Raw genomic sequence first — 10,485 nt, forward strand, 5'->3', positions numbered from 1 at the left:
ATATATATATATATATACAATATTCATTTATGTATAATTATTAATGTATTTAATAATTATAAATAATATTGATCATAGTTATTATTATTATAAAGCAAACATGATCCACGCTCAGTTAAATCTTATGGATCATAGTTTATAAATTCTATTGCAATGGTTTTCTTTATTCATTTTCAACAAAATTTTTCAATGAAAAAACTACACTGATACACAAAACATGAACTGATTTATAGATGCTCATGTATTTTTATAATACAAATTCAACATTACAAATCACCCGGATGCCTGCAAACTAACCAAACGTTTTGAACAAAAGCAAACTAGTCGCCGATCTGGAGAATCTACCAATGTTCTATCACTGATTTCATAGACAATTAATCAGATTATTTATTCCTGATCTTAATACTTGAATTAGTTTTCAAATTAGTTTATTTTATTTTGTGGCCTAAGTCTCACAGAAAACAAAACTTTTATTACATTCCAAGATTGACGGTTGTAAAACATAACACTTTCGGAACATAGCAGCGCAAATCGAAACGAGCAGCTGTCTTGTTCAGTAAAAATATTAACATTTTATGACGCATACTTCTCAAAATATTCTTCAACATACGTAATCTTTAGGCTAAGCCTGTTTACAATATGAACTGAGTTACTCCTTAAGATAGTGAAATAAAACATAGTTAAGAATTGTACATTGAAGCTATCCTTCATAAACTTGATTATAACAACGATCTCATAAGGAGCTGAATTGAACTTTGTGTAATCAGATTGTCCTAGGTATATTACATATTTTGAACTGAGAGCATGAACATGAACGGCCTAAACATTTCTACTGTCATTTACATAACCAAGAATGAGATACTGGTGCAGAACCAACAGTGCCAACAATCTGTCATTGAGTCAATAATTATAATCAGTGATCTTTCTTGTTAGGCCTTCTTCATAGGAAGAACTGATTAAATATGTTTCTTTTTGATATAATACGAAAATAATCAAAACACAATATGTACTCGTTAAATAATATTACTGTTTTTGACTCAATAAATTACCGAGGCCTTCTCTGTATGAATGAATATGCGCAACGTATATACGTGAAGTTGTAACTTATAAATCAGGGAAAGAAAAATTAATAAAAAGGTAACGGGTAAATGAACCAGATAATCAATCTGTTCAACTAAAATCTGAGCTATATGAGGTTAGCATAAGCTAATCGTGAAAATATCAAGCAGATAATTTCCTATATGTAGTTTTGCTATGTAAAATTATTTCTAGGAGCCATAAGCCAATTAATTTAAAAGTACCATATTTAACACGAATATTATGGATTCATTTCCAAAGTGTTAGTGTTTTATCGTTGCAGTCTTTACTCCTGAAGAAGACAGAACCGCCTGTCAAAAGGGCTAGGATTTTGTAGGTATAATCTTAACCCCTGAAGAAGAAAGGTCCACCTCTCAAAAGGAGTACGATTTTATTCGAACAGTCCTTAGCCTTCAAGGAGATCCGCCTTCGAAAGGGTTTGAATTTTTTTAAATGTGATTTAACAAACATTTTTGATCCTACGTTTTTGACTATCATGTTCCAATGGAATATCTTAGATTGATTAGATTACGGCTTTACTTTATCTTAATAACTTTCTTGATCGTTTAATGAACTTTGTAAGTTACTCATAACTATAAATTATTATAAATAAACTTTGGGATCTATTATGTTTGTAACGATAACTGATATTTAAAAACTGAGCACAGTCAGAGCTGGAAACTATTATGTCAGTATTTCTTAATTGTTAATGATGTTTATCCTATTACATCTGCGACCTACCATCTCAGAGACATTGATCTTTGAATACTCTCTAACTCTCAGCTCTGGAATAGACAGTAAACTCTACCTTTACATCGCTCTTTTATTTGCACCTGGAACCTACATAAGTTTACAACTGACGTGGTTATAACAGTTTTAGCCTTCTATTTCGCTCTGGTAATGAAATGAAGAAACAACACAACAGACAATTTTCTGATGTATTTTTTGTTGATTTCAAGATTTACTGCATAGTGAAAAAAAAAACACGAAGTGAGAGGAATAATTATATTTCCCATTAAAAAAGGACTTACGGACACCTATGTTTATACCAAATTGAATAATTCGAGGCAGAATTAAGGGCAAATGTGTTTATACTGCATTGGAACTTTTAAGGAAAAATTAAGAACACCTGTGTTTATACCACAATGGATGTTTCCAAAAAAATCTCGGAAGACTTAAGGACTCCAGTGTTTATACAACAGTAGTTTTTTCTAACGAGACTTAAGTTTAAGTACATTTGTTTTTATACAACAGTTGATATTCTTAGGAACACTTAAGAACACCTGTTTTCATATCACAATGGATCTTTCTAGGAAGATTTTACAACACCTGAGTTTATACCACAGTGAATGTTTCTAAGAAATCTTAAGATTAAAGACATTTGTATTTACACCACAACTCAGTGGATGTTTTTAGGAAGACTTAAAGGCAACAGTGGACGTGTCTGGGAAGACTTTAGAGCACCTGCATTGATACCACAGTGAATGTTGCTATGCAGACTTAAGAACACTTTTTTATGCCATAGTAAATATTTCTGCGTGAACGACATTGTTAATTTGTATTATTTTCATTTATTTCATCTTTAACAAACCTTAGTAGTTGTCCTTTTTTTCCTTAGTATTTCTGGTATTTCTTTTACTTAATCTTAGTATATTTTACGTGGGGGAAGGTATAATCTCACGAAGTCCTTTCAATTTTTAGAAAATTATTTTTCTTTCAGATTATCGATTTTTATTTAATAATTTCAATTTTAAGTTCAGTAATTTCTTGAAGAAAACTGTTATGATTTTTAGGTTTTTGCTGTATTTCAACTTGATTATCTACGTCTCTCTAATTATTCACAAGTTCTTCTATAACGTTTATGGCTCATATTCTTTGAAACCACACCCGAAGAAACGGGCGTGAATCTTGCAGGGGGTAATACGAGATTAGATCTTTACATATGTGGATTAAATTTGTGACAAGATAATTTAATTTCATTAAGTATAGCAAAACATATTACTGTTTCCCAAGAGATCAAATGTCCCGTATTGCACTGGCAGTTTCAAATATCCAATGCAATTTTGGAATATCCTAAAAATCAGGATTATAACTCATATTATGTCGCGGGTGAAAAAGTTTTAGTAAAAAAAGTAAAACTTTATATTTGAGATAATTTTGCGTAATTATGTCACATATTTAATTTAATCATAAAACTAGATTTGATTAATACCTAGATTATTTTCTTTAACTAATATCCTTTACGAGTTACGACGTTTGTAGTTAAGACAGATACGTGTAATAAAGTTTAGAGGTACCTAAACGTGGCCTAAACATATGAAACATTGTTATTTATAAAGCAAGGAAAGATTCACAAAAACAAACAACACCCCGAAAATGCACGACACTCCTATAATTTAGAAAGTAGTGAAGTCCTTCTATGATTGTTAAATGTAGTAACGTTTCAGAATATATAAAACATCCTTCCAATTTTGAAGTAATAGACTAGACGGTAGGTAGCCTGTCAACACTACCCATCACTAAGTCCTGGACTTTTCTTTTCGGATTGAATAGTGGGCTTTTACCATCATTCTGATATCCGATCCGCGACCAAAAAGTGCGGAGCGATAGTTTATTTATTTATTTTTTTAAAGGAAGGGAGGGTGCTGTAGCGGCACACGAACCACGGACTTTCAGCTACTCAGTCCTGCACGTTTATCATCGAGCAGTATTCAGCCCTTTACCTTACGAATAGACATAGTAGTGGCATTTTATCGCGACTCATATAACAAACCCACGGTCCCAAAGTGTAGAAAGCGGGTTTTTTTAGAACGGTAACGGGACGCAAACTTGGGAAATTCAGCTACACAGCCAGGTACGTTTATTACTGGACCGCACTCGCCCCTCTATAGTATAAAAACCCGGTGCCAGGAATAACTCAACATTAAATGTTTTATTTTGTAAGACACTGCGTAACGTTTCTCAAGAAACAACAGAGGGGTGGTGAAGTGTGACCATTTTGTACGCAAGACCGTTCTCCATCTGTAGTGATGTTTAGACAATACCAGAAATTGAATTCTAAATCATCTGCTTTAAACTTAAACTTCTTACTGTTTTCTCTCACAGAGTTCGTGATACTTAAACTCTTACTATATGAAATCCTGATTTACTCTTTAGTTTTAAAATGGAAAGTAAAATGATAGAAACGTTTCAACAGACACCGAAAAAATTTATACTCCAGAATAATATATCACTTACATACAAAACAATGATTATTTTAGCCCTATAACGTTTTTCAGAAAATAAATCTTGAAGTTTCTGAAAATATTAAAGCAGAACTTTTGAAAATTCTTAGTGTTTTATTAAGTTCCACGTTAGAAGTTCTTATACTTTAGGCTTAGTGAAGTAAATTTTGAAGTAAGCATACGCCAAGGATGAAAATGATACCGAAATTTATCACAGTTGCGTTAATGCGGAAACCCACCGACACATACACAATAACAGTTTAGTTTCAAATTAATCTGTACCGCTACCCGTTTAAAGTGCTGAAAATGGATCTTTTTTTTTTAAATCATATTGACATCAATAATATGAAAATAAATTTAAAGGCTGTGTGTAGTCTATTATCAGGAATTTCTAAGGAGTTGTTGTAAAATCCAAGTACAGTAAATTCAGGATATTTTAGATAAATTGAATGAACATTAGGAGAGTACTTTACACTTAGGGATGGAATAAATCTGGCGTCATTAAATAAACCTCTCTGTTTGTTTGGTTTAAGCACGAAGCCGCACAATGGGCTATCTGCGCGGTGTCACCGCAGTGATGGAACTCGCGTTATATGCTCTCAAACGTATTCCTGCGCCAATGGGAAAAAACCTCTTAGTAAAATGAATTTTTACTTTTAATTTTATATATATCCTATAAATGAAGTTTACCATCTAACCTAGGTTGTTCGTCTGGAGTTTTATGTTGTTCTTGTTGCTGTTCTTGTTGTTTTCACGAAGAAAGATGAGACATCATGCAAACTATGATTTTTGTTACTAAGTGAGACAAGACGCCAATTCAGCTATGCTTTTGTTCACTAAAGAAAACAAGGTTTAAAGTGAACTATGCTTTGGTCTTTAAGGAAGACAAGGTGCCAAATGAGAAACATTTTACTTCACTAAGGAAGACAAGGTGCCAAGTGAGAAACGTTTTGCTTCACTAAGGAAGACAAGATGCCAAGTTAGCTATGTTTTTGTTGCACTAAGGATGACAAGGTGCCAAGTGAGCCATGTTTTTTGTTACCAAGGGAGACAATACACCAAGTCACATTGATCTTTTTTTTGTTAAGGAAAGCAAGGCACCGAGATACTTTTTGTTAGAAAGAAAGGTAAACACTCAAAGAACCTTAACTTTTTTTTGTTAAGAAACTTAAGACATTACGCGAACCATATTTCTGCCACCACATAACGTATGACACTAAAAGAACCTTATAAAGATAAGGTGAGACATGTTTGTCACGAAAAAAGGTAAAATACCAAATGATTTTTTTTATAAAGAAAGGTAATAATATCTGGAAAGTAATGTATTCTTCAAGAAGCAAATTAAGTCACCAAGTAGACCAAGTTTTTCACGTGTGCACCTTAACCTTAAGATATTTCATAAAATTTCCTTTAAAAAATGCAATAACGTTGAAGAATTAAATATATTTCATATTACTTTTCTGCCCATCAGTGGGACAGCGGTATGTCTGAGGACTTACAACGCTAGAATCCGGGTTTCGATACCGTGGTGGGTAGAGTACGGATAACCCATTGTGTAGCTTTGTGTTTAATTACAAACAAACTATTTCTTTTTTATTACATCGAATATAAGATAACACTGGTCTTCTTACAACAAATTTGAATGTATAAATACAAATACAAAAATTAAATTTCATTACGATTATGAATTTATGATTCTAATACCCGAACTTGAATGATGTTTGTACTTCTGTTCACTTTCAGGTGGTTAGGGAGCTCGACTCGCAATCTGAGGGTCACTATTCGTTGGCAAAAGAGTAGCCCAAGACTTGGCGGTGGGTAGTGACGACTAACTGTCTTCCCTCTAGTCTAACACTGCTAAATTATGGACATTTAGCGCAGATAGCCCTCGTGTAGCTTTGCGCGAAATTCATGACAAACCAAACCATTTTCAGCTACTTAAGAACGAGCTTCCAGTTCATAAAATAGGCTCATTTACAATATTCTATTTACAATAACCATTTATCCTTAACTTGAACAAATCAAATTTATTTAACTTGTTTATACAGTAGAGGGCACTAATACGAAAATGCAAGTATACCATGTTTTAGAACGTCAGAATGAAATCTTACTTTAAGACTTAAATCCAAAATTGAACTAAACATACTTTGTTGAAGAAAATGAATATCAATATTCGATCACCCATCTCAACTTGGTTGTTTACATTAACTATTTATTCCATTAGCTGGAAAACATTCCTAGCAGTTATAACCATTAGAACATTATCTTCAATCTTTCAAAACTCTGAAAATGATCGCGCACTTTACTCCTATGTATACTAATGACTAAGAGATACTTACCGAAAGGTTTCTCCTTCGAAGCTGGTTCTTGTTTCAACCAAGTGGCAGTCATTGCAGTCCACAACCAGCAGATCCACCAGAAATGATATATAACAACCGACATTGCTTTGTGTTTGTTATAAGAAGCTTAAGTACTTTTTGGAGCTACCATGCTAGAGGTAATTCATCAAAAGGGCCAACATGCTAGCGGTAATTTATCAGAGATCTGAAGAGTTAAGGAGTTATGTCGCAGCGATCCTAATGGATCGACAGTCACAGGACAACTAAGAAGTTGGTGTTGAACAGGTATCTTCCAGGCGCGTGTGCGGCTCACACAGTCATTCACTGCTATGAGTGGGTTTAATAATATTGATCTCAAGAGCTGTCAACAGAGGGCGGCAAAAGACGAAATTAAACTTCTAGAAGAAAATATTATTTTTTCTCTACTAGATAGATATATATAAACATCAACTGAACGACTAAAGCTGGTAATCTCTGTAACGTTTTGGGTAACATACTTTTTCAACGTACCTTGTAAGAGAGAAGTAACATGTGTGAAATATTGTTTGTTCTGGCGAAATCAATACCTCATTAAGAAAGATAACGAAACCAATATTTGTCTAACAGTGTAGTGTTTAGTTGTTTACTTCATCGATACTTACAAAGATAATTGAACTTACCTTTTCCGTAATCAATGTTGTCATTTATTTCTTTGTCATTATAAGTAGCTTGAAATTTTTAGAAAAACTATCTCTAGGTACAAAGGTTAAGAAAGTTCTATTAAAACGATTTTGAATATGCAAATCAGCAAGTTATATGATAACAACAGCAAATTTAAAGTCGTGGTGGAACGGTATGCATCGGAACTACATTTTGACATTGGTTGTACTTATATATATATACATATATCTATAGTGTGTTAACACCAAATGTGTATCGTATTTGATAAGATTATGTAACAGCTCTTCAGGAACCAAATATTCATATCCTCAGATCATAACTGTGGGTTCAGCTCGAGGATTTAGAATTACGAAAATGGGGATGGCCCTTGTACTTAATGACATTAGAGACCAAAGGAATATGAATCAGTTTGGGAACCAGGTACATCTAGAAAGAGACCCACAACAAGTCGTACCACAGCGATAGTAGAGAAAGCTAGACGTCTTGTAACAGGTGAGCATCCACAAACACAGAAGTCAGTGACAAAAGCCATTTATATGCCCCGGGCAACAGTACACAACATAATTAAGAAAGATCTCCATCTGTAAAACTGACACAAATCAAGTGTACACGATTTCCTTGCATAACGTATCCGTTCAACCGTCGTATACCTCAAGCAGCTAAGAATGAAACAGATATTTATGCTATTCCATTTGAAAATATACAGCTAAAGTCGCCGGAAGTAGCGTCTATAGATTTCTGTGTAATCGGGCTTCTGAAATGGGTGCCTGGAACATTTCATTTTCTTATACTAGATGGATTATGGAAAGATCGCAGGGAGAAGCGGTGTTCTTCAGAAATGACGACTAAACGATGGAACCTTTTGCTATGGATACTACTCTGCATAGCTATTGTTAATATGAATTGTCGTCAGATAGAACACAACCGAGCGTTGCAATACAGTTTATAATGTAGTGGTGAGGAATATGAATTGTCGTCAGATAGAACACAGCCGAGCGTTGCAACTGAGAATGTAATGCAGTGGTGAGGATCCAAACACTTTTTAATGTAATGTACTCAACCTCTGCAGTACTCTAGCTTACCATCTTAGCTTTCACATTGCAATTTCCCTGAGAAAAGTGATTGTTTTCTGAATATATATTAATAACTATTAATATATATAAATATAGCTTTGCATAGATAAATATAGGCGAATTACATTTTTAGTTATTTCATTAAAAATAGTTTTTTTTTAAAGTTAATGATTTCAATTTATATTCCCACTGAAACTTTCGTTTGTTTTTTATGATAAACTGAATATGGAATCGCATTTCTACTGTAACTGGAAAAGCAGTACGTATAGTAGGTCCTGATGAGACAAAATGAATGTAATATTTCAATTTCTTTTCCTAATTTCGCTTAGACTTGGAAGTTACAGTATTACTAAAACTGTATAGTTTGTTTTCCAGCACTAGGTTAATCTTCTGATTCTGGTAAAAAATTGTCCTTCAAACATCAGAATATTTTCGTTATGATATTGTTATATACGCTACAGCTCCTTACTAATTCACTAATGCATTTTCAAAGTTAATCAGCCTGAAGGAGTTTTAGGTATAAACATTTCTTGATTTGTCGAAAAACAGAAGGATGCACTGGAAGTAATGAAATAAAATAGTTGGAAACGAAGTAACATAAATCTATAATTGAGTAAAGAATCTCTAGTTGCTCTGATAGATAAAGTCATCTAATATTCATCAGATTAAGTATCATAGTTTGCTGAAGTTGCCTGATCTTCATCATACTAAGCAACTGTTTTATTAAAGTCAACTGAGCTTTATCAGACTAAGTATCATATTATGCTAAGGTCAACTGATCAACATCAGACTAACTATAATATTTTGCTAAAGTCAACTGATTTTCATCAGACTAAGTATCATATTTTTGTTAATTTATTTACGCATATTGTATAACTCCGAAGTGTATTAAAATGAGAAGTGATATATTTCTCTGCTTAAGCCTAGTACAAACTGTCATGTGGAACATCCTTATGCTTTATCCTTTTCATATTGTAGATATTAGAGTGTTGCCTGGAAAAGAGGCTGCAAATACGTTTTCTTGAGAACACGAAGAGGTTAGTATACTGTATCTATGGATTTCTCTTTTTAATTTTCTGTAAACAGTACTCAATCTTGAGAATACTGCAAACTGACTAAGCGAGATTTGTATTTCACTCTCATCATACCTGGGTTTCGGATACCTTGAATCATGAACATCACCCTCCCTGATCATCGGCTGTCAGAACATTGAGGAAGATAAAGTGCCTCTTCTTATGGTTCCATAAAGACTACTTTGTTTATCTAGAGATTCCACCTCGTCCAGCTCCCCAGTGTGGATTTAGGGACTGGTTACGTTGTAAACATCTAGTCTACGCTTGATAGATGTGGTGTAACATAACGCTTCCCGAGTGCTCCTCGTGGCATATCAGTGTCTCGTGCAGTTTAATAGAAAGACGCCGAGGAATATTAAGCTACTTTCAAGTTTTAAAATCTTGTATTTTATTCTTAAAGAGACACTTTTATTAAGACAACCAGACTTCGTAAAATTCTGACAGGGCTTCAAATAAATTTTCGAATGTTTAGTTTCAGAGAATTCTTCCAACAAATATATGTGGTTATTATTTCGAGAGATATATTAAAGTAGATTGAATTTGAATCTAACATACTCAGAGTGAACAATATTTAGAAATCACGAAGTAGCATTTGTACTTCATGATCTAAAAACATTCGAAAAGAGCATCAGATAAGACTGAAAATTTGTTTATGTCTTATGATTGTTTATGAACAATGTCTAAAAGAGGAGGAACTATTGCGTTTGAAAGATTTATTATTAAATAAATAGCTACTTGACTAACCACTCTATTTTCTTGTTTAGTTTGTATCATAACGAGTAACAAAAGAATAACGAACAACTTCAACACTGTGGTTGACTATTTGCGATATTTACATCTGTAATCCCAATAATATTCACTTGGCTCAGTTTGTTTGTTATGAATTTCGCGCAAAGCTACACGAGGGCTATCTGCGATAGCCGGCCCTAAATTAGCAGTGTAAGACTAGAGGGAAGACAGCTAGTCATCACCACCCACCACCAACTCCCATGAATAGTGGGATTTACCGTCACATTATAACACCCCCCATGGGCTATAT

At 33.6% G+C, this 10,485-nt stretch overlaps 1 protein-coding gene across 4 annotated transcripts in view; it reads right to left on the minus strand.

Moving 5' to 3' along the window:
* LOC106471054 (hemicentin-1-like) overlaps positions 1–10,485 on the minus strand; it is a 180,579-nt gene that overhangs the window by 68,918 nt on the left and 101,176 nt on the right. The window contains exon 1 of one of the 4 annotated variants that reach the window (XM_022400532.1): positions 6,641–6,910. The exons of the other annotated variants lie outside the window; for them this stretch is intronic. Coding sequence (XP_022256240.1) covers positions 6,641–6,743 — 103 coding nt within the window. The 5' untranslated portion in view covers positions 6,744–6,910. Of the gene's footprint in view, positions 1–6,640; positions 6,911–10,485 lie in introns of those variants that run through there. 4 annotated transcript variants of the gene reach the window in all.

Source organism: Limulus polyphemus, unplaced genomic scaffold (genome assembly GCF_000517525.1).
Source record: "Limulus polyphemus unplaced genomic scaffold, Limulus_polyphemus-2.1.2 Scaffold109, whole genome shotgun sequence".
Classification (NCBI taxonomy): domain Eukaryota; kingdom Metazoa; phylum Arthropoda; class Merostomata; order Xiphosura; family Limulidae; genus Limulus; species Limulus polyphemus.